Source organism: Leucoraja erinacea, chromosome 9 (genome assembly GCF_028641065.1).
Source record: "Leucoraja erinacea ecotype New England chromosome 9, Leri_hhj_1, whole genome shotgun sequence".
Lineage (NCBI taxonomy): Eukaryota > Metazoa > Chordata > Chondrichthyes > Rajiformes > Rajidae > Leucoraja > Leucoraja erinaceus.
This window is the reverse complement of record NC_073385.1, coordinates 68,671,701-68,697,227: the sequence shown is the minus strand read 5'-3', so window position 1 is coordinate 68,697,227 and position 25,527 is coordinate 68,671,701. Positions and strand designations below refer to the sequence as shown.

Here is a 25,527-nt window from a genome sequence, read left to right as displayed (position 1 = left end):
CGCAGCTATTCACAATATACATCAATGATTTGGATGAAGGGATTCATAGTAACATTAGCAAATTTTCAGATGACACAAAGCTGGGTGGCAGTGTGAACTGTGAGGAGGACGCTATGAGAATGCAGGGTGACTTGGACAGGTTGGGGGAGTGGGCAGATGCATGGCAGATGAAGTTTAAAGTGGATAAATGTGGGGTTATCCACTTTGGTATCAAAAACAGGAAAAGGCAGATTACTATCTAAATGTCGTCAAGTTCGGAAAAGGGGAAGTACAACGGGATCTGGGGGTCATTGTTCATCAGTCTATGAAAGTAAGCATGCAGGTACAGCAGGAAATGAAGAAAGTGAATGGCATGTTGACCTTTATAACAAGAGGAGTAGAGTATATGAGCAAAGTGGTACCCAAAAAGGCAGGGATTACTGGTCTTAATGACTACAGGCCTGTCGCATTGACCTCTGGAGTCATGAAGGCCCTTGAAAGGCTTGTGCTGGCCAAGCTGAAAAATATCACAAACCCCCTGCAGTTTGCATACTGGGCCAATAGATCTGTGGATGAGGCAGTCAACCTGGGCCGACACTTCATCCTCCATCACCTAGACCGCCAGGGGACCTATGCGAGGGTTTTGTTTGTTGATTTTAGCTCTGCATTCAACACCATTGTGCCAGAGCTACAACACTCCAAACTTTCCGAGTTGACTGTGCCTGAACCCCTCTGTCAGTGGATCATCAACTTCCTGACAGACAGGAAGCAGCATGTGAGGCTGGGAAAGCTCATCTCAGACCCGCAGACCCTCAGCATAGGAGCAGCGCAAGGCTGCTTACTCTCTCCTCTCCTTTACTCTCTCTACACTAACGACTGCACCTCTGTCAAGCTTCTCCAATTTGCAGACGACACAACCCTGATTGGACTGATCCAGGATGGGGAGGAATCTGCCCACAGACAGGAAATGTCACAGCTGGCGTCCTGGTGCCTTCGCAACAACATGGAGCTCAATGCTCTTAAGACAGTGGAATTGATTGTAGACTTTAGGAGAGCTCCCCCTCCGCTCACACCACTCACCATCAACAACACCACAGTCACATCTGTGTCTTTTAAGTTCCTGGGAACCATCATCTCCAAGGACCTTAAGTGGGGGGCTACCATCGACTCCACAGTCAAAAAGGCCCAACAGAGGATGTACTTCCTACGGCAGCTGAGGAAGCACAATCTGCCACAGGCAATGATGGTCCAATTCTACACGGCCATCGTAGAGTCTGTCCTCACCTTCTCCATCATGGTCTGGTTTGGCTCAGCCACCAAGCACGACACCTGGAGGCTGCAGCGAATTGTCCGATCAGCAGAGAAGGTTATTGGCTGCAACCTTCCCTCCATTGATGAACTGTACACTGCAAGGGCCAGGAAGTGAGCGGGTAAGATCATCTCTGACCCCTCTCACCCTGGCCACAAACTCTTTGAATCACTTCCCTCTGGAAGGCGACTCCGGACTGTCAAAGCTGCCACAGCTAGCCATAAAAACAGCTTTTATCCCGACGAGTAGTAGCTCTACTCAATAACCAGAAATCTGTAGCCTCCTTGTGCTCTGGTATTTTATTTAATTCACATATTTAATCAATAATGTTTTATTATTAATGTTTAATGTTTTATGTATCATTCTTAACTGTATCTTTACTTAACAGTAAAGGAGTGGTGAATCTCTGGAACTCTGCCACAGAGGGTAGTTGAGGCCAGTTCATTGGCTATATTTAAGAGGGAGTTAGATGTGGCCCTTGTGGCTAAGGGGATCAGAGGGTATGGAGAGAAGGCAGGTACGGGATACTGAGTTGGATGATCAGCCATGATCATATTGAATGGCGGTGCAGGCTCGAAGGGCCGAATAGCCTACTCCTGCACCTAATTTCTATGTTTCTATGTTTCTATATATCACTGTATGTCATGTTGTTACTTGTGGGCGGAGCACCAAGGCAAATTCCTTGTATGTCTCTACTTGGCCAATAAACTTATTCATTCACTTCCCTTTCCCCTGACTCTGTCTGAAGAAGGGTCTCAATCCGAAATGTCACCTATTCCTTTTCTCCAGAGATGCTGCCTGACCTGCTGAGCTACTCCAGCATTTTGTCTCTATCTTCAAGACATAAGCAAACATACAATAAATTAATAACCTAATGTAAGGTAACCATTAAAAAAAAAAAGAGCAGGCAAGTCATTGAAAGCCACATAGCAATAGCAAGGTCTAACAAAGCACTGGTATACAGTTCTTGGATTGAGAATGGTCATGGTGATGTTACATGACTTCAGGTCAGCTGAACACCAAGTACGGAACACATTTCTGATCTCTGTGCAACAAAGGACAATGCAAAAAAACATGATGATCTTGTACTGTGGAGATATAATTATCCCCAGAGTGGGCCATTAGTATTAGTTTGAGATACAGAGCAGGAACAGGCCCTTCGGCCCAGAGACTGCACCAACCAGCGATCCCCGCACATTAATACTATCTAATCTAATGTATCTAATAATATCTAATCTATCTAATACTTTCTAATCTAATACTGTCTGTGGAATTCTCTGCCTCAGAGGGCGGTGGAGGCAGGTTCTCTGGATACTTTCAATGGAGAGCTTTTAAAAATAGTGGGGTCAGGAGATATGGGGAGCAGGCAGGAACAGGGTACTGATTAGGGATGATCAGCAATGATCACATTGAATGGCAGTGCTGGCTCGAAGGGCCGAATGGCCTACTCCTGCACCTATTGTCTATCTAGGGACAATTCTAACATTTTAACCAGGCTGATTAACCAACAAACTCTACCGCTCGCCACTGTGCTTTTCTAGAAGGACTGAGACCATTTTAAAATTACAAAGTATGAATTAAGAGGGATGTAAAGATTGAATGACTCCTTGCACCTTAACCTGTGGGCATCACTTCCAAAGAGTGCACCAGGGACTATACTGGAAGCTGGACAATTTAATACTGGACATTTTTTTTTACATTTATCAAGGCAATTAACCTATAAACCTGTACGTCTTTGGAATGTGGGAGGAAACCGAAGATCTTGGAGAAAACCCACACAGGTCACGGTGAGAACGTACAAACTCCGTACAGACAGAGACAGCACCCGTAGGCAGGATCCAGTTCTCGATTTGAAAAAAAAAAAAAATCCTAGTCTATACAAGAGTTACTAATAACCCAAGAGGCAAATTAAAAGAGTGCCACACTAACAATTTAGTTTATTAATGTCACTTGTACTAAGGTACAGTGGAAAACGTTTTGTTGCGTGCTATCCAGTCAGCGGAAAGATTATTCACGACTACAATCAAACTGTCCACTGTGTACACATAAAAGAAAAAGATCAGAATGTTTAGTGGAAGATAAAGTTCAGTAAAGTCTGATTAAAGATGAACTGAAGGTCTGCAATGAGGTAGATGGTAGATCACGACTGCTCTCTAGTTGACGATAAGATGGTTCGGTTGCCTGATAACAGCCGGGAAGAAACTGTCCCTGAATCTGGAGATATGCTACACAGAATGCAGAAACGATTCACAGAAGGGTGGCATGGTGGTGCAGCAGCTGCTAGAGTTGTCGCCTTACAGCACCAGACACCCAGATTTCATCCCGACTCTGGGTGCTGTCAGTACAGACTTTGTATGTTCTCCGTGACTTGTGCGAGTTCTCTGGGATCTCCAGTTTCCTCCCACACTCCAAAGACGTACAGGTTTGTAGGTCAATTGGCTTGGTATAATTGTAAATGCCACCTCAGTGTGAAGGATAGCGCTAGTGTGTGGGGATTGGTGGGCCGAAAGCCCTGCTTCCGCACAGTTTCTCGAAACTAGATAGATGTTGTTGGGAGGTACACAGAATTGCTGGAGAAACTCAGCGGGTGCAGCAGCATCTATGGAGCGATGGAAATAGGCGACATTTGAAGAAGGTTTTCGGCCCGAAACGTCACCTATTTCCTTCGCTCCATAGATGCTGCTGCACCCGCTGAGTTTCTCCAGCACTTTTGTGTACCTTCGATCTTCCAGCATCTGCAGTTCATTCTTGAATACTAGATGTTGTTGGGAATGGTTGGCTTGAGTTATGAAGCAAGACTAAAGGTGTAACTGCTTTCCTGGAGCTAGAGAGGCCAAGGGGTGAGTTTATGGAGGTCTATAAAATGATGAGAGACATGGATAAGGTGGGTCATGGTGGGAATTTCTCCGGGGTGAGTGTCCAAAGATGAAGGGCACAAGTTGAGGCGAGGTGAAAGATAGATGTGGACCCAAGCGGCAGGTTTTAACACAGGGTGGTGGGTGTCCAGAATAAGTTGGCAGACAAAGTGGTAGCGATGGGTATAATCACAACATTTCGTGGATAGGAAACATTTAGAGGGATACGGACCAAATGTCAGGCAAATGAAACCCGCATCTTGCCCGGCATAGATGAATTGGGCGAAGGGCCTGTTTCCATGCTGTACAACTTTATAACTAGAGATTCAAGTAGACTCCAGCAGAGGCTCAAACATTAATTTCTACAAACATTCATTCAGAGGTCATGTGCTAGACAATAGGTGCAGGAGTAGGCCATTTGGCCCTTCGAGCCAGTACCGCCATTTAAGGTGATCATGGCTGATCATCCCCAATCAGTACCCCATTTCTGCCTCCTCCCCATATCCCCTGACTCGGCTATTTTTAAGAGCCCTATCTAGCTCTCTTTTGAAAGCATCCAGAGAACTGGCCTCCACCGCCCTCCGAGGCAGAGAATTCCACAGACTCATCACTCTCTGTGAGAAAATGTGTTTCCTCGTCTCCGTTCTAAACGGCTTACTCCTTATTCTTAAACTGTGGCCCCTGGTTCTGGACTCCCCCAACATCGGGAACATGTTACCTGCCTCTAGCGTGTCCAAGCCCTTAACAATCTTATATCTTTCAATGAGATCCCCTGTCATCCTTCTAAACTCCAGAGTGTACAAGCCCAGCCGCTCCATTCTCTCAGCATATGACAGTCCCGCCATCCCGGGAATTAACCTTGTAAACCTACATTGCACTCCCTCAATAGCAAGAATGTCCTTCCTCAAATTAGAGGACCAAAACTGCACACAATACTCCAGGTGTGGTCTCACTGAGGCTCTGTACAACTGCAGAAGGACCTCTTTGCTCCTATATTCGATTCCTCGTGTTATAAAGACCAACATGCCATTCGCTTTCTTCACTGCCTGCTGTACCATGTCAGCCAAATGAAACCAGGGTTTCTTGCCCGGCATAGACGAATTGGGCGAAGGGCCTGTTTCCATGCTGTACAACTTTATAACTAGAGATTCAAGTTGACACCAGCAGAGGCTCAAACATTAATTTCTAGAAACTTTCATTCAGAGGTCATGTGCTAGACTTGTGAATCTAGGTTTTCCCTTTTGTATTCCATCTTGATAAATGGGAAAAATTGTTTACGTTCCATATTTTACACCAAAATCACAATGCAATTCCAGACAGAAAGATCAGGTTTTACTAAATCCCTTGGCCTGGCTAAAAGTAAGTTCTTAGAAACATCGAACAATAGGTGCAGGAGTAAGCAGTTCAATACGATCATGGCCGATCTAAAATCAGTACCCCATTCCTGCTTTTCCCCCCATATCCCTCGACTCTTTTAGCCCCAAGAGCCAATTCTAACTCTCTTGAAAACATCCAATGAATTGGCCTCCGCTGCCTTCTGGAGCAGAAAATTCCACAGATTCACAATTGTCTGGGTGATCTTTTAGTTTTAGAGATACAGCGTGGAACCAGGCCCTTCGGCCCACTGAGTCCGCACATTAGCACTATCCTACACACCAGGGACAATTTACATTTATGCCAAGCCAATAAACCTACAAACCTGTACGTCTTTGGAGTGTGGGAGGAAACCAAAGATCTCGGAGAAAACCCACGCAGTCACAGGGAGAACGTGCAAACTCCGTACAGACAGCACCTTTAGTCGGGATTGAACCCGGGTCTCTGATGCTGCAAGGCAGCAACTCTACCGCTGTGCCACAATGTCGCCCACAAAAACTGGTAAATTCATTATACCATAGTTTTTCACTTGAGATACAGCATGGAAACCTCAACACCCATTCACACTGGTTCTATGTTATCCTAGTTTCCCATCCACTCCCTCCACACTGGGGGCAATTTAGAGGTGCAGGATTGAAGGGAAAGTGGGTTTTTATTTTAAACAGCGTGGAAACAGGCCCTCGGCCCACCACGTCCAGCAATCAACCCGTACACCAACAATCTGACACACCAGGGACAATTTACAGAAGCCAATTCACCCATAACACTACACATCTTTGGAAAATGGGAGGAAACTGGAGCACCCGGAGAAAACCTACACGGTCACAGGGAGAATGTGCAAACTCCACAGAGACAGCACCGGAAGGCAGGATTGAACGCGGGTCTCTGATGCTGTGATGCAGTGGCTCTAACAGCTGCACCACCTCAGATAGGGCAACAAAACTTGGCAAAATGCCTTGGATTTGTCCCTTCCCCCCCCCTATGTAGAATAGAATAATAAATGTACATAAATAAAAGGTTGACAACAAGCTGATCACCGTGCCTCAACAGGTCTCATGGTTGGTTATTCACCCCGCCTGCAACTGGTTTGCTCATTTTCCCACTTCTGTTATTGACTTGTGTGTCCAAGAAGCAAATGCCTCTTTGCACAGACAACGCCTTGCTTGCCCTCTGACTGCGTGCTGCATTTTTCTCCATGTCAGGTGATATGCAATTTACGTTTAGATGCAGGTTTATTCTTGACAAGTGAAACCGCACCTCACTTGGCCAGGCCGACTCTCCCACGCCGCCCGTCAACAGGTTTAATTTAGTCGTTTAGAGTTACAGCGCAGAAACAGGCCCTTCGGCCCACCGAGTCCGTGCCGACCAGCGATCCCCGTACACTAACACTATCCTACACACACACACTAGAGACAATTTTACATTCATACCAAGCCAATTAACCTACAAACAAGCAAGTCTTTGGAGTGTGGGAGGAAACCGAAAATCTTGGAGGTCATGGGGAGAACGTACAAACCCCGTACAGACAGCACCCGCAGTCGGGATCGAACCCAAGTCTCTGCCGCTGTACGGCAGTAGCTCTGCCTCTGCTCCACCGTGCCCCTCCAAATCTTTGCAGCCAAGTTAAGAACTCTACATTAATAAAAACTCTGATTAAATGTTTGAAAGATGGCACCAAAACATGGAGACTCTTGGATACTGTCTCAGTGTATTATTCCCGTACACTAGTACTTTACCAAGATTATGCATCAGTCATACTTTTACTGAACTTTTTTTTTTTTTTTTTTTTTTTTTTTTTTGTTTATTTTATTAGAAGTTAATACAGCACAAAACAGTAGAGTGGCACCTAATTTTAGGTGCCAACTATGTAATACCGTAATCCATTCTATGTACAACCTCTAGTTTTATGTTATAAGAAAGAAGTAAGCAGAACAAGAAAAAGAAAGCAACAGAAAGGGGAAAAGTGGAAAAATAGATGGTAGAGAGTAGAAAAACGTGAAGTGTGTATATAAAAAATAAAAAAAGGAAGAGAGAAAGAGGAAAGTAGAAATAGAAGAGAAGGCCCCTTAAAAGAGAATTTTTCAAATCTGTATTCGGAGATGTAGCTCTATCCGCGTCATGAACTGAAATCGGCAATCCTTACGGCACCGCTGCATCACTTTTACTGAACTTTATGCAAATAAATGAATTGTGCATTTGCTCTGTACATGTGACAAAGTGCCATTGATTGATTAATCAAACTATTAATTGAGGTATCTTTGTTTTGCACGACTTTCAATCAAACTAGATAATACCATGGTGATCTCTTCGCATAGCATGGAAACCTGCCCATCGAGTCCATGCCAACAATCCATCATCAGTTCACACTGGTTCCATGTTATCCTACTTTCTCATCCACTCCCTCCCCAGAAGGCAATCTAGATCAATATTTCATCTGGTCTTCAGCTAACCTAGCTCTCATTAACTAGACTGGATAGACTCGGCTTGTACTCGCTAGAATTTAGAAGATTGAGGGGGGATTTTATAGAAACGTACAAAATTCTTAAGGGGTTGGACAGGCTAGATGCAGGAAGATTGTTCCCGGTGTTGGGGAAGACCAGGATAAGGGGTCACAGTTTAAGGATAAAGGGGAAATCCTTTAGAACCGAGATGAGAAAAACATTTTTCACACAGAGAGTGGCGAATCTGTGGAATTCTCTGCCACAGAAGGTAGTTGAGGCCAGTTCATTGGCTATATTTAAGAGGGAGTTAGATGTGGCCCTTGTGGCTAAAGGGATCAGGGGGTATGGAGAGAAGGCAGGTACAGGATACTGAGTTGGATGATCAGCCATGATCATATTGAATGGCGGTGCAGGCTCGAAGGGCCGAACGGCCTACTCCTGCACCTATTCTCTATGTTTCTAATATAAATGCAGGTTTCTGTTGTCCCCTATAAATTGTGTCATGAATTTTCCTATACCCAAAATAAAAATAACCAGCCGGTACCTAATCTTAATTCATCTAAACTTTCATCTTAATTAAGTATATAACAACAATAAATCTGAAGCTAAACCAGTAGAATGCATTTCGAGACTTTGTAATAAACTATTGTCTACTTTGTTAATGATTGCACTTTAAAAATGATTTGTTTTTAACCCTCTATCTTCTGCTCTCTACCTGGTTGTGGTGGTTCTGGGTGTGTTCAATGGTCTCGGCCTCTGAGCTGTGGCGAGGCAGCGACCACCCGCGGAGTTTGAACCGTCGCCTCGGCGCAGAGGGAGAACAAAGAGGGAAGCGCCAGAGACTTTAAGATTTTGCCTTCCACCACAGTGAGGAGGTGTTTGGTGAACTCACTGTGGTGGATGTTAAATTAGTGTTGACTATGTGTTTTGTCTTTTTTTTTTTAATTATATGTATGACTGCAGGGAAACAGAATTTTGTTCAGACCGAAAGGTCTGAATGACAATAAACGAATCTAATAAAAAAAATGAATTAGCAATAGATCGGCTCCTCCGAACGGCGGCGCTGAATGGCACTATTCCGCGTCCCAAATGCACGTGGGTTTGTAAGTTCATTGGCTTCTGCAAATTGCCCCGAGAGTATGGGGAGTGGGATAATATAGAACTAGTGCGAACAGGTGATGAATGGTCAGTATGGACTCGGTGGGCCAAAGGGTCATCTTCCAATCAATCTAACCTTGCAGCTCAGTCTCACATTGCTGGCCGTTTTATTCACTTGGATGGTTTTTAAATCAGGGAAACCTCTCACCCATGTTATACATGCAAAAGGCCAAGATAGGAATCTGTACCATTAACTTTGAAACGAAGGGCACAAGTTGGCACCAGAACGTGGCCACTGTGCACTACCTTGGTCTACTATTCTTACACTACAGTCATCGCACTTAGCTACGACGTGTTTATCCATAGTATCATCTTACAGGCTTTTATGCAAAAACTAAATTTCATGTGAAAATGAAGGGCTGGACAGAGGCACAGCGGTAGAGTTGCTGCCTTACAGCTCTTGCAGTGCCAGAGACCACCGTTCGATCCCGACTAAGGGGCGCTGTTTGTACGCTTTTCCCGTGATGGCGTGGGTTTTCTCCGAGATCTTCAGTTTCCACCCACACTCCAAAGACGTAGAAATTTATAGGTTAATTGGTTTGGCATAAGTGTAAATTGTCCCTAGTGTGTGTGTGTGTGTGTGTGTTGGGTAGTGTTAATGTGCGGGGATCGCTGGTCCGTGCCGACTCGGTGGGCTGAAGGGTCCAGTTTCCGCTCTGTGCCTCTAAACTAAACCAAGTGTCATTGAATGAAGTATCATTGGTTTTAAACCTGCAACACAATTCACAGCAGTCATCTCTTTCGCAGTCACACAGACCTTGTACACTGGCAGTGCAGGACCAGAAGTGACTGATGAGGCCAACATGGGAATCCTCAACCTCCAGCACAGGGGAGCAAGGTGTCATCCCCGCCAGCTTGATCACCAAACTCAGTGGACTTGGCATCTCCACCTCCCTCTGCAACTGGACATTGGACTTCCTCACTAACAGACCACAGTCTGTTAGGGTCAACAACCTCACCTCCTCCACTATAACACTGAACACCGGCGTGCCACAGGGCTGTGTGCTCAGCACTCTCCTCTACTCCCTCTTCACTCACGACTGCATCCCAAAGTACGGATCCAACGCCATTATTAAGTTTGCTGACGATACCACGGTAGTAGGACTGATCAGCGACAACGATGAGTCAGCCTACAGGGAGGAGGTCCAGCACCTGACAACCTGGTGTGCCAACAATAACCTCGTCCTCAACTCCAAGAAGACGAAGGAGATTATTGTTGACTTCAGGCAGACCAGAGGAGGCAGTCATACCCCCATCCATATAAACGGGACTGAGGTGGAGCGCATCTCCAGCTATAAATTCCTCGGAGTACATATCTCGGAGGATCTGTCCTGGTCCCTCAACACCTCCAAGCTGATCAAAAAGGCACAGCAGCGCCTTTACTTCCTGAGGAGGCTCAAGAAAGCCCACCTGTCCCCCCGGATCCTGACCAACTTTTACCGCTGTACCAGAGAGAGTATCCTGACCACCTGCTTCACGGTATGGTACAGCAGTTGCACCGTAGCGGACAGGAAGGCACTACAATGGGTGGTGAAAACCGCTCAGTACATCATCGGTGCCCCGCTCCCTGCCATGGATGCCCTCCACCAAAAACGGTGTCTGAGACGGGCCGGGAAGATCATCAAAGACCCCTCCCACCCCAACCATGGACTGTTTGCCCTCCTCCCATCAGGGAGGCGGTACAGGAGCCTCAGGTCTCATACTAGTAGGATGAGGAACAGCTTCTACAACAACACTATCACATTGCTGAACTCGGAGTCCCGACGATAGATTTCTCCAGTCTCTCCGTCCACATTGTTTGATTATTCTGTATCTTCTCTCTTCTATTTTTTTTTTCATTTCTTTATGCACAACTACTACGGACTGACGCAAAACTGCATTTCGTTGTACTCATACTTGTATTTGTGCGATGACATTAAAGTTGAATTGAATTGAATTGTACCTCCTTCACTACCCCTCAATGAACAAGTCAAGTCAAGTCAAGTCAGTCACATACACATACGAGATGTGCAGTGAAATGAAAGTGAGAATGCTCGCGGACTTTTGTGCAAAAAGACAAACAACCTATAAACACAATCATAACACACATATACCTTTACATAATAAATAATGGAAGGAAAAACGTTCAGTAGAGTTGGTCCCTGGTGAGATAGGCATTTACAGTCCGAATGGCCTCTGGGAACAAACTCCTTCTCAACCACTCTGTTCTCACTGCATGGCAACGGAGGCGTTTGCCCGACCGTAGCAGCTGGAACAGTCCGTTGCAGGGGTGGAAGGGGTCTCTCATGATATTGTTGGCTCTGGAGTTGCACCTCCTGATGTATAGTTCCTGCAGGGGGGCGAGTGAAGTTCCCATAGTGCGTTCGGCCGAACGCACTACTCTCTGCAGAGCCTTCTTGTCCTGGGCAGAGCAATTCCCAAACCAGATGGTAATATTTCCGGACAAGATGCTTTCCACCGCCGCTGCGTAGAAGCACTGGAGGATCCTCGGAGACACTCTGAATTTCCTCAATTGCCTGAGGTGGTAAAGGCGCTGCCTTGCCTTACTCACGAGTGCTGAGGCGTGTGATGTCCATGTCATATCCTCAGAGATGTGGACTCCCTGATATTTAAAACAGTTCACCCTATCCACAGTATCCCCATTTATCCTCAATGGAGTGTACGTCCTCGGATGATGTGCCCTCCTAAAGTTCATGATCAGCTCCTTCGTTTTTTTGATGTTCAAGAGGAGGCTGTTATCCTGGCACCAGAGTGCTAGATCAGCCACCTCCTCCCGGTAGGCCCTCTCATCGTTGTCTGAGATCAGGCCCACCACCACAGTGTCATCAGCAAACAAGGTCAAACAATGGGGTGCAGCCACATCACCAAATGCGTGCGGCCACCAGCAATACCAGGGGCAGCATCATCTGCACTTGCTCACCCCATGTTGGACACACCTTGGCTCTTGAACCAAGGGGAGGAGCACAGACATTAGCTGGAGCACTTCCCAATTGTCCCAGACTGCCTTCAAGCTTTTCTCCGGGTGGAGACAAGACGCAGTATTGCTGCAACAAAAAACAACAGATTACGTGGATGCAACAGACGGGTTTATGATGCTGCTTTACCAAGAAAGACAAAGTGCTGGAGTCATTCAGCAGGTCAGGCATCATCGCTGGAGAACATGGTCAGACGACATTTTAGGTCGGGACCTTCAGATGATTAAGTGCTGGGGCAATGATCAAAGTGGATAGATCGGGCACATGGTGGCTGATTAGGAAAAGGGGAGATGCAACAAGACCTGGGTGTCATGGTACACCAGTCATTGAAAGTAGGCATGCAGGTGCAGCAGGCTGTGAAAAAAGCGAATGGTATGTCAGCATTCATAGCAAAAGGATTTCAGTATAGGGGCAGGGAGGTTCTACTGCAGTTGTACAGGATCTTGGTGAAACCACACCTGGAGTGTTGCGTACAGTTTTGGTCTCCTAATCTGTGGAAAGACATTATTGCCTTAGAGGGAGTACAGAGAAGGTTCACCAGACTGATTCCTGGGATGTCAGGACTTTCATATGAAGAAAGACTGGATAGGCTCAGCTTGTACTAGAATCTAGAAGATTGAGTGGGGAATCTTTTAGAAACTTACAAAATTCTTAAGGGGTTGGTGCAGGAAGATCGGGGCTAGATGCAGGAAGATTGTTCCCGATGTTGGGGAAGTCCAGAACTAGGGATCACAGTTTAAGGATAAGGGGGAAATCTTTTAGGACCGAGATGAGAAAAATAAAAATTTTTCACACAGAGAGTGGTGAATCTGTGGAATTCTCTGCCACGGAAGGTAGTTGAGGCCAGTTCATTGGCTATATTTAAGAGGGAATTAGATGTGGCCCTTGTGGCTAAGGGGATCAGGGAGTATGGAGAGAAGGCAGGTACAGGATACCGAGTTGGATGATCAGCCATGATCATATTGAATGGCGGTGCAGACTCGAAGGGTCGAATGGCCTACTCCTGCACCTATTTTCTATGTCTATTCATGTGGTGTACTCACATAGCGATGAGAAATGCTTGGTGCCATCCTAAATCATCTTTCTCCTGTATCAATGCCAGGAAACAGACAAACTCCAAGATGTTTCATAAACACAGGTTTTGCTTTGTCATTGTGTGACAGCAAATGGAGAGAGATTCCCTGCCAATAACAGAGTGATTTTTACATCTCACTATATTTGGTACAAGTATATTTGGACTGGCAACGACACAATCGCTGTACATTAATTAATTCATTGTTGCCACGTCTCCATTTAATGAAAGATTGCGCCAATGTATTCTCATTCTACATCAAAGCCACCCAGCAAGTCTACTGGTAATATATTTTAGCCTAGGGCTCTTAACTAAAATCACAATCACAATAATGTTTTGCAACATACGAGGAATTTCATTTGTCAAGTGAGTCATACAAATAGAAAGCAATGGAACACACAAAACACATTTTAACATAAACATCCACCAGAGTGACACCTCCATATTCCTCACTGTGATGGAAGGTGAAAACGTTCAAATCTCTTCCCTTCTTAGCTCTCCCATGGTCAGGGGCCTCAAGCCCCCCGTTGACGGGACGATCTTGACTCCCGTAGTCGGCGCCGTTTGGGCCCTCCGCATCGGGGCGTTCAGATCCTGCTCCTGCATCGGGGGGGGATGTCAGCTCCCACGCGTCAGTGATCGGACCTCGCGTCAGGGCTGGTCGAGCCTCTGCATCGTTGGAGCTCCCGACTCGGCCTCTCCCGAGACTGCTAGCTCTCGATGGTAATCCGTAGGCTGCAGTTGGAGCGATCCCAGACAAGGGATCAACTCCGATGTTAAGTGCCCCATGGTGGGGCCCAAGGACAGTCCGGGGAAGCCTCCAGCTCCATCGATGGTAGGCCGCAGAGCAACCGGAGATGTGACCCGGAAACATCGCACCTCCAGCAAGGTAAGAAACTGAAAAAACGTTTCCCCCTCCCCCCACATAAAGCAAACCAGAGAACATTTACACAAACTTTTTAAACGCACTAAAAATTAAAAAAGACAAACAGACTGTTGGTGGGGCTGCCAATCGTGCGGTGTCCCTGGTGGCGTACAATGCGCAGCCTCTTTACTGATTAAAGAGTGATGAATTACACAAGTCAAAGCAATAGTCTTGGACATTGTGGCCCACCCTTTATGATAGTAAAGAATAATAATGCCTATTTACACCATATTGCATGTGCGGGACATTAACAATATTTCACTTCAACATACCTGGCACATCTTAAATGATCCAAATTATTTATTTAACTATTGAAACAACTAGCTAATGAATTACTGGTTATGGGTAGATGTCATGGAAACACATGTAAAATATTCAAATGGCAAACTGCAACAAGTAACATCTAGAAAACATTTTATTGTGATGTGGTTTGGGAACATCAAAGACCACAAGAAATCGCAGAGTTGTGGACGCAGCCCAGACCATCACACAAACCAACCTCCCTTCCATTGACTCTATTTATACCTCACGCTACCTCAGCAAGGCTAGCGGCTTAATCCAGGGGTAGCCTCACTCCCTCTTCTCCTCTCCCATCATGCAGGAGGTACAGGCTTGTGAAAATGCACCACCAGATTCAGGGACAGTTTCTTCTCAGCTGTTATCAGGCAACTGAAACATCCTACCAACAACTGGAGAACAGTCCCGAAATACTATCTACCTAACCAGCAGTCGTCCGTTTAATTCGCTTTTTTAAAGTTTTTAGTTAGTCCTGTGTCTCGTCCGTTTGGAGAAATGGACTTTTTAATGTGGGGGGTAGGGGGCAATTTTGTTTCTAGGTCCCTACCTGGTCGGTGAGGCAGCTTTTTCTCCGGGCTGCCCGTCGACCCGTCCTTGCGGCCTACCAGCGGGCGTGGAGCGCTGTTTCCTGGCGGGGACCGCCCAGCACCTCGGCCTCGTTGGCGGCACAGCGCTGGAGCGCTATCGTGGAGCGGAGCGGGCGATGCCTTGCCTGGGTCGCCGCGCTGGATCTACGCACTCGAGTTCCGGTGAGCTGAGACCGCCGAGTTCAACAGCTGCAGGTCTGCGGAGCGGGCGGCGCCGATTTCAACATCGGGAGCCTGGGAGCTCCAAACCGGCGCGGCCTTGTCGGCTTCGGAAGCCACGGTCCCCAGTCAGGAAGTGGCCGTTCCAGGTGGCCCAGCCGCTGAGAGGACTCTCCCGACGCCGAGGCAACACCACCCGGTGAGAACGGCCAGGAACATCGGGCCTTCGTAGAGGCAATTGCAGTGGTCTCAATAGGCCTGACTTTGGGTGAACTTCGGGCTGGGGACTGGACATTGTGCCTTCCCCCACAGTGGTAACCATTGTGGGGGGATGATTTTGTTGTCTGTATGGTAATCCTGTTAGTCTTTGTCCAAGATGACTGCCGTGAAGTGAAAGTGGACGCTGGCGCGCTTTAGCTGCCGCTGCTCTCTCTTCACATTGTGTTTTTGATTTTTTGTTTTTGGACTGAATTCTGTTTTTAATTTGTGTTTCTGTGATGTCTTTATTATTTATTTTATTCTGATTATATGTTTTTTATTCCTGTTAACCTATGTAAGGTGTCCTTGAGATGTCTGAAAGGCGCCCAAAAATAAAATGTATTATTATTATTATTATTCATTGTTTAAAACTCAAATCACAATTCATGCCCGCTCATTATGCCTGCTACATATTAGCCAAAAGAGTTCTGCCGAATTTAATTCAACAATTTGATGCCCATTGCACCAATTATAGGGATTCTCCCTCACTTAACACATGAAATTCCTCACGATTCAGAGATTAATGGAGTTATGTAGCATGGTGGTTTTTGACACCCAGTTTGGTCTAGGCACACCAACCAAGATGCCTGGCTAAGCGTTTCCCCATTTGGCTCACATCCCTCTAACCTTTTCATTCCGTGTGCCTGTCCAAAACCATTTCAATGGGTGTAATCTTATCTGCTTTCCTGTATCTGTACACTATGTACAGCTTGATTGTAATCATGTATAGTCTTTCGGCTGACTGGATAGCATGCAACAAAAAAGCTTTTTACTGTCCCTTGGTACAGGTGACAATAATGAACTAAAGCCAAAACTAAAGTCAACTTGTTCCTTATGCCCACCCCTCCTCCCCCCGAGCCACACTTTAAATCTTTCCCCTTTAATCTTAAACCCAAGGGCCTGTCCCACTTTCCCGAGTTACTCACAAATTCCCCCGAGTTTTCCCTTGATTCAAACTCGGAGAATGTCCGTAGCGAGTCTGTAGGAGTCCGTAGATATATCGTAACGGATCGTTATGCCAGCTGTAGGTACTCGTGGCATCAGGTAAGTCGGGACATTTTTTCCAGCACGACAAAAAAAGTCCACGAGTAAAAAGATAGTCGGGAGGAGGAGTTCATAGACCACAAAAATCTTTTTTTTTTTTTTTTTAAAGTAAAAGGTCCTTTCAACTCGGCAGAGGACTCGGGAAAGTGGGACAGGCTTATACGCTCTGTAGTTTTAGACTCCCCAACCATTCCCCTTATCTATGTCCCAAGTGATTGTCTCAATCTCCACTACTGGAGGTTTGGTACGACATCTTAGTTCATTCTCCCACACAAGTCACGGAAGCACCGAGGCATCCGACCACACCACCATTCAGCCCAATGACATCGCTTGCTAAAAATAAACTCAAATATTTTGAGGGGTAAAGACACGTAATAAATTTAATGGGAATTTTTTTAATTGATTTATGCCATCAGCAGATCAAAGTTTTACATGGGGAATAGTGAATGTTCATAAATACAAGAATCTGGAATCCCTTCAGCTGAAAAGACAGACAACACAAAATTCATCCACGCTTACACTAAACGTGGATATTTAGTGACAGCTGCACAGTACGGCATTTCTGAAACCCAATTCCGTTGTAATCGATGCAGTGGTTCCATACATACGGCCACAACTGACAGCGAATGCTGAAGAGATCAGTGGGAAAGGAAAGACAACTCTAAGCGAAAACAAAAAAAAGCCATGAATTCATCTTGCAATTCATCCGAGGTTATGTGGTTTTGTTTTAAAATGCATTCCTTTGACCTCTAGTTTGAACTACTCCAAATCAGAATAGCGAACTATATCCGTGGATTCTATAACCATTCCGTTATGATCCTCAAAACCAGGGTGGCATAGTGGTAGGGTTGATGCCTTACAGCGCCAATTGTCCCTAGTGTGTGTAGGATAGTATTAATGTGCGGGGATCGTTGGTCGGCGCGGATCCGGTGGGCTGAAGGGCCTGTTCCCGCGCTGCATCTCCAAACTAAAACTGATTTGTTGTCACATACACCGAAACAATTAAATTCTTGCCAGTAGCAGCACAAGAGGTCTATAAACACAGGCAAACAAAAATATTCAATAAATACAAACCAAATGATCAACAATATTTTAGATGCTTCCGTCCTTTTAGTAACATTCTATACTCCTATTCTTACATTTTGTACCACATGCACTAGAAATAAATTGAGAGATCAGGACAGTGTAGGTCTATTCCTCACCTGCCACGTACCTCCCGAAATCCCTGTTGTAGGATCTCTTGTCTCTCTCTTTACCCCCACACGTCTGGCTCGTTACCTTCCCGCTCCAAGGTCCCGCAACCATCCCGAGACATTTGTGGCAGTACGCAGCACGGTAATAGCCCTCTTGAGAAAAAGAATGGGTGACATTTCCGTGGGTAGCCTTAGAGTCTGAACAAGGATCCACACCCGAAACACCGCCCATCCTTTTTCTCCAGAGATGCTGCCAGACCCGCTGATTTACTCCTGCAATTTGCGTCCATTTTCAGTATAAACCAGCATCTGCAGTTCTTTGTTTCTACACAAGGTAATAAATACACTGTCCGCAGTCTGAAGAAGGGTCTCGACCCAAAATGTAACTTATTCCTTTTCTCCAGAGATGCTGTCTGACCCGCTGCGTTACTCCAGCCTTTTGTCTATCTATACCACCCAATTCCATGTCCACCACTGTAGAAGTGCCTACATATTCCTCTCAAGATGAAGTTCTCATCTATAGTCTTGTGGGATTCTTGCTCCACTTCCTATCCTCAGATCTGCCACCCTTAGGGATCGTAGTTCTGGCTAGACGGATACATTTACCCTCATTTTCCAATCATAGAAACTGTTTTGGATAAAGATGCACCCTGAGATTGCCCTGGTAACGGGGGTAAATGTATCTTGAAGTCTAGCCAGAATTATGATCGCGGTGAGTGGCTCAGCTGGGGAAGGGGATTGGAGCAAGCATTGGGTCCCACCTGCCTGCCTCCCTCAGCATGGTGGCCACCCAACCTTCTCCAATGGCCGTTACTAAGCAGTGGGTAACTGCCTCAATAAACGTGCTACCCACACTCTCTCTCTAGCCTTGCAGGTACACTTCAGCACCTCCAGTTAGCACTCAAACACCAACACCCAATGCCCAAACTGGGGGCAACTTGTGCAGGGGGGGGGGGGGGGGGGTCAAAACCCCAGGGAACAGTCTGGAGTTCCACCTGCTGTAGGAGTGACAACACACAAAACTCTGCTCATCCAGTAGATTTAGCTCTTTTTTTTAAAAACATTATCCAATTTCTACACATTTAAACTATGTTATTCTAATTTGAGTTGATTCAAGGATGGTTTTGAATTCTGAAAGCATGGGCCAAGATAACAAGTTTACAATTCTTCGTTATTGGCCACCTAATAACATCTCATGCACAATGGACAAGAGTGTTTAATTGTCATACGTAGCAAAATGTGACATTCTTAAGGGCCTGTCCCACTTACGTGTTCTTGGCACGTAAATTACGCGACCTCGTGGTCGCATTGAGCCGCGAAGGTCGGGCACGATTACATGCGTACGCACAGCTGTCTGGAGCGCGTGACGTCATTTGAAGATGGACGCAAAATACTGGAGTAACTCAGCGGGACCGGCAGCATCTCTGGAGCGAAGGAATGGGTGATGTTTCGTGTCGAGACCCTTCTTCAGTCTGAAAAGGGTCTTGACCCCGAAACGTCACCCATTGCTTCTCTCCAGAGATGCTGCCGGCCCCGCTGAGTTACTCCAGTTTTTTGTGTCTATCTTCAACTTTCTTGGCCCCGCTCTGGGAGTAGAAGTGGGGGCGGATCCGGACCGCAACGGCCGTGAGCCCCAGGCCAAGCTCGGCGATCGTTTGCCTGCTTCTGCTGCTGTTGGAGGTGAGACGTTGCATCGCGCCAGGGTCTTGGGCCGGTCCCACTTGGGCCGTCAGTTCCGCGATAGGCCGTTGGATTTCGTTCACTACAAAAATTTCGGAGCCCCGCGCGATGTCGCGCACAACTACATACCCCTCCGCGCTTCTCAGTGGGACCGGCCCCGCGCTGCCATACGATGCCCGTGCGCCTCAACGCGACCACGAGGTTGCGTAATTTGTGTGCCAAGGACACGGGTGGGACAGGCAGCAGGACACCAGGTTTGTGTAAAAGCAGTGCTCTGCTTTACGACATACAACAATAAAACACTCTTGAATTATACAAATACAAACCCTATATAATGCCTCATTCCCTCATTCAACCCAGGTAGTTTGTAGTCAGGTTTGTAGTGTGCAACAGTCTGATGTTTGTTGCCCATGAACTCGCACAGCATGGAAACAGACTCTTAGCCTCCTCACATCAATGTCAACCATCATGCACACCTATACTTATCCTATTGCCTGCTTCAATTACCAATCCCTCTATACCCTGGTACCTTCAGAACACTTCTTAAACCTTGCTACTGTTCCCGCCTCTACCACCAACTCCACCAGCAGCCCTCTCCTGATGCCAACTAGCCATCTGACCTCCTTTAACCCCCCTCACCGCAAAACTCTTCCCTCCAGTTTTAAACGCCCTACTAGGGGAAGCAGACACCAGCCATCCACTCTACCCATGCCTCTCATAAATTATATTCACCTCTATCATGTTATCTCTCACAGTTGCTGTCACTCAAGGGAAAACAAACCCAGCTGATCCAGTTTCCACTAATAACACGAGCCCTTCAATCCAGGCAGTTTGAAGGCGAGTCTCGACCCGAAACGTCAGCTGTTCCTTTTCTCCAGAGATGCTGTCTGACCCACTGAGTTACTCCAGCACTTTGTGTCCAACAGCCTGATGGATCTTGTCTACAGCCTCCCCTTGCTTCATCACTCCTTTCTAGTGTGGTGAAGGGAAATGCACACACTACTCCACGAGCAGCCCGACTCAGGATTTGTGCAACATGATGTGCCAGCTTCAATTTCCCATGCGTCGGCTGATGAAGACAAGTGTGCCACAAAGCTCCTTCAGTGAAGGATTTACTTGTACCCAATGGACTCTATTCAATAACACTCCCCAGGGTCCTGCCATTCACTGTCAAGGTCCTGCCCTGGTTCCTTTCCAAAATGCATCGCCACTTGTCAGACTTAAATTCCAGCTGCCATTCTCTTGCCCACTCTCCCCAACTGATCTGCTTCATAGTTATAGACTCATCCAGCATGGAAACAGGCCCTTCAGCCCATGCCCCATATACGCCAGCCCCACCTGCCTGCATTTGCCCCATATCCCTCTAGCCCTTCCCTATCCATGGACCTCTTTTAAAAATTGTTATAATACCTACCTCAACTCATTCCGTATATCCCACCACACTCTGTGTGCAAAATGTTGCCCCTTAGATTCCTATTAAATCTTTTAACTGCACCACTGGTATTGGTGTCATCTGCAATTTTAATTTGTTTATGGCATGCAAATATCCAGAATATGTTAGCATATATATAAATTACTTACAGTAATTAAGTCAAAGCACAAACAAGCCAGAACAGGTGAGGATGGCAGATTCCTTGACTGAAGAACCTCAGTAAATGAAATACAACTTCAAAAACAATCTAGCAGTTTCAATATTATCTTTACTGAGATGACATTTACTATAAATCCAGATTTATTTAATGACTCAAATTAAAATTCCCCATTTTTTTACAGTGAATTCAAACACATGGCTCTGGAACAGAAAGTCCAGGGTCTGAAGAAGGGCCCCGAACCAAAACATCAGCCATGCAGATGCTGCCCGACTCGCTGAGTTATTCCAGTACTGTGTCTATCTTCATGGTGAGCACGTAGAATGTACGTAGCAGGTACGTCGGAGCTTGGGGACGTCTCTTAGCAGCTCCTAACGTTAACGGCAGGTACTCTGGTAAGCTCATGAAGATTTTTCAACATGTTGAAAAATGTCTACGAGAGCCCCGAGTACCTACGAGTGGCTATTATCGTAATTATCGTCAAGAAAGCATTCAACATAGTGGCCTTCATCAGTCAGGGCATTGAGCATAGAAGATGGGACATTATATTACAGTTGTACAAGATATTGGAGGGGCTGCATTTCAGATGGGGAATGTTGGTCGGCATGGGCAAGTTGGGCCAAAGGGTCGGTTTACATGCTCCACGAGCCTATGGCACCAAATGGCCCATGTTGCAAGAACTGACCGTAAGTCACAGGGTTTCCAAGTCAAACCACAAAACAAAAATTCCAACCAAGTATTCCTTTCAAGAAAAAGTGGAATTGAAATTGTATTGGCCTCAAAATGTAAATGTTGCAACTCTAACTTCATTTGAGTGGATTTGGACACTCAAATGTCAATGTCAATTAAACCCCCTACAAGTTCTCCCACACCTTTGTTTTCTAATGAACAAATGACATTCTCAGAGTGCTCGAGACATAAAGAATACCCCAACTACCATTACCCAACCCCCCCCCCCCCCCCCCACAAAGCTCTGTACCCCAAGTGCAGAAACATGAAACGCACACCTCCAGATTCAGGTTTTTAACAAGGAACTGCAGATGCTGGAAAATCGAAGGTAGACAAAAATGCTGGAGAAACTTAGCAGGTGAGGCAGCATCTATGGAACGAAGGAAATAGGCAACGTTTCAGGTTGATACCCATCTTCAGTCTGAAGAAGGGTTTCGAACCAAAATGTTGCCCATTTCCTTCGCTTCATAGATGCTGCCTCACCTGCTAAGTTTCTCCAGCATTTTTGTCTACCTTCAGATTCAGGGACTGTTTCCTCCCAGCTGTTAGCAGGCAACAAAATCATCCTATCAACAACTAGAGAACGGACCTGACCTCCCATCTACCTCAGTGGAGACACTCAGAATATCTTTAATCTGACTTTATCTTGCACTAAACGCACAATTCCTTGCATCCTATATCTGTACACCGTGGATGGCACTGTTGGAATCATGTATTGTCTTTGCACTGACTGAATAGCACATGACAAAGGCTTTTTACTGTACCTCGTTACACATGACAATTAACTGTTCACATTTACCCAAAGCCCATCCGAGCTTTGAGAAACACAAGGGGACATAGCACAGCAATTAAAAACATGGTCTGAGTAATGCAGACACGTAATTATGCACCTAAATATATTTATTTATTGCTCATATTCTAATGTTGTTCTTCTAGGGAGAAGCTAACTGCATTTTGTTGTCTCTGTATGGTACACTGCACAATGACAAGAAATTTGAATCTGAATCCGATCTGAAACACCTCAGCAAGATCAATAGTAATTCAAGTAGCATGCAGTACAGTACACTCTAGTCTAACACCTAGTTTTATGACATCGGATGGATTTGATTAGATTACACAGCAATCTACTGGAGTCCTGTTATTGGAATGACCCACAAACCCCGCCTCCCAGAATATGCTCTTAAACATATGTTTAATATACACCTCTTCTGTAGTCTTGAGGCTGGTCTCAAGTGTCAAGAGTATTTAATTGCCACTTGTACCAAAATGGAATAGTGAAATTCTTACCGTGCAAAAAGGAAGGGACTGGGGGGGACTCGGGGTGGGGGGGGGGGGGGAGATGACACAGTGGAGACCCTTGTGAGGGCCTCATCTATGATCAAGACCGAGGGCATCTCGGATGTCCCGGTATGTAACATCTCATCTTGGGCACAGATGCGGCAGAGGAAGATGAATTGAGAGTAGGGGGTGGACTATTTGCAGGAGGCAGGGTGGGAAGAAGTGTAGTTGTGGGAGTCAGTGGGTTCATCAGGACTAGGGGGGATTCTGTCCCTGTTGCGACTGGGGGTTGGGGGGGGGGGGGAAAGAGAGTAAATCCGATCATACAGCAGCAGGGCAGGTCTGTGGACATACATAATGCAATAAACAAACACTGATAACCAATTTAAATACCGTACAGCACTCAGACAGTGCTGCTGATTCGGTTTTCAGGGGAACATTTGCGTTTTACGTAAACATCCCAATGTGTAATGTATATATATATATATATAGGCAGTGTGTGTGTGGGGGGGTTAATGTGTGTGACGCGCATGCCGCCCGCCCGCAAACGCACGTTGGGGGAAACAGACCCAACGGGTCTGCACTTGGTCTAGTATATATTCTTTTAATCATCTCTGTAACAGCGTCTTAACGACATCATGCACCAAGCCACGGAACGCGTTATTTACCCGGGGTAAACACGGGTTCGCAGAGACGCAGGCAGATAGATCAGCGGCCCAGTGCAACATTTTACTTCATTTTGCGATTCTTTCTATCCACGCTGCATGTTTGTTGCCAAGATTGCACGGCTGCCGGTGCGGACTATAAATAGCGGGATCAGCAGCTTGAGACTGATCTCCGGGCTCGGCGATGCTGCCTGCCCCGGCCGGGCATGGACAGCCCACAGCTCTGTGACCCACCGCAGGCATTCTTCTCCTCACCCACCCCACAGCTCTCTCTGGCCAACTACCCCAAACTCCCCCTCCCCTCAGCTCTGTACCCCACTTTCCTCTCCAACTCTCCCCTTCTCCACCTCCAGTTCTGCAACCCCTCTCACCCAAATCTCTCTCTCCCCCCCCTCCCCTGCTCTGCACCCTCTTCCCCCTGCAACCCTCACCTCTCCCCCACCTCCACCCCCAGCTGTACAACTCACCCCTTTCCCCCCTCCTCAAGCTGTTCCCCACCACTCTCCCCCACCTCTCCAGCCCACTGTCTCTCCTCACCCCCCCCACCCCCACCCCCTGCTTCCCACTCCCCCGGTTCTCCCCACACCTTCCCCGGGAGCTCCCACACCCATCTCCCCCACCCACCCCCTCCCCCTCTCTCCCCGCCGCGTGTGCGAGCTGAGCCGAGCCGAGCCGGGCCCGGCGGCAGGGACGTGGCACCGGCCGTGCCGACCAGAGTCTCGGCCCCACACTCACCTCCCAGGCACCCGGCGGCGAAATCCAGTGCCATTTCCCGAGCGGGCGCGGAGTGCAGCGGGGACTGACTGTGCGGTGGCGGGCGGGCGGGCGAGCTGAGCCGGGTCGGGTCGGGCCGGACCCGCTCCACATGCACTGGGACCGGGACTGGGACGAGCGTCTAATCCCTGCGCTGTGGCAGCGTAGAGTCGACTATGTTCGTCCACCCGGCTCCTGGACAACCGAGCTCTTCTATTTCGAAAATCTCCAAAGGTAGTTTGGTTTATAGCCTTTTCTAGATCAAATGCCGTCCAATCCGAGCGGCGGCCGGTCTACACCCCCCCGGGACGACAACCAGCCCGCCTCTTCCTTTCATTGGGTGTTGTGGCCCGGCCCGGCCCGGCCCCAGCACGCACACTTGATCTGTCCTAACCAACAACCAACCCTCTCCGCATGTCTGACCTAGTTTTAGTTGTGCATTCAGCAGATGGGTTATTGTACTTCCTCCCTCCCTCCACCACAACAAAAAAACACCAACAACAATAATCATTACCAACGATCCTATAGCTATATAGGTGAGACCACACCTGGAGTATTGTGTACAGTTTTGGTCTCCTAATCTGAGGAAAGACATTCTTGCCATAGAGGGAGTACAGAGAAGGTTCACCAGACTGATTCCTGGGATGTCAGGACTTTCATATGAAGAAAGACTGGATAGACTTGGCTTGTACTCGCTAGAATTTAGAAGATTGAGGGGGGATCTTATAGAAATTTACAAAATTCTTAAGGGGTTGGACAGGCTAGATGCAGGAAGATTGTTCCCGATGTTGGGGGAAGTCCAGAACAAGGGGTCACAGTTTAAGGAAAAGGGGGAAATCTTTTAGGACCGAGATGAGAAACAAAATTCACACAGATAGTGGTGAATCTCTGGAACTCTCTGCCACAGAAGGTAGTTGAGCCCAGTTCATTGGCTGTATTTAAGAGGAAGTTAGATGTGGCCCTTGTGGCTAAAGGGATCAGGGGGTATGGAGAGAAGGCAGGTACAGGATACTGAGTTGGATGATCAGCCATGATCATATTGAATGGTGGTGCAGGCTCAAAGGGCCAAATGGCCTACTCCTGCACCTATTTTCTATGTTTCTCACAACTTACCCTTCCTTATCTCAGTCTCCATCTCCCCTGATACTCAGTCTGAAGAACTAAAGGGTCGGGACCCCAAACATCACAGATTCCCTTTCTCCAGAGA

The 25,527-nt window shown here is 46.8% G+C and overlaps 1 protein-coding gene across 1 annotated transcript in view; it reads right to left on the bottom strand.

Annotated features, from left to right (window-relative positions):
• Window positions 1-24,641, bottom strand: part of LOC129700556 (mitochondrial basic amino acids transporter) — a 44,630-nt gene extending 19,989 nt beyond the window's left edge. The window contains exon 1 of the mRNA XM_055641158.1: window positions 24,303-24,641. Within this exon, the coding sequence (XP_055497133.1) occupies window positions 24,303-24,336 (34 nt within the window). The 5' untranslated portion in view covers window positions 24,337-24,641. The remainder of the gene's footprint in view (window positions 1-24,302) is intronic.
• Between the last annotated feature and the right edge of the window lie 886 nt (window positions 24,642-25,527).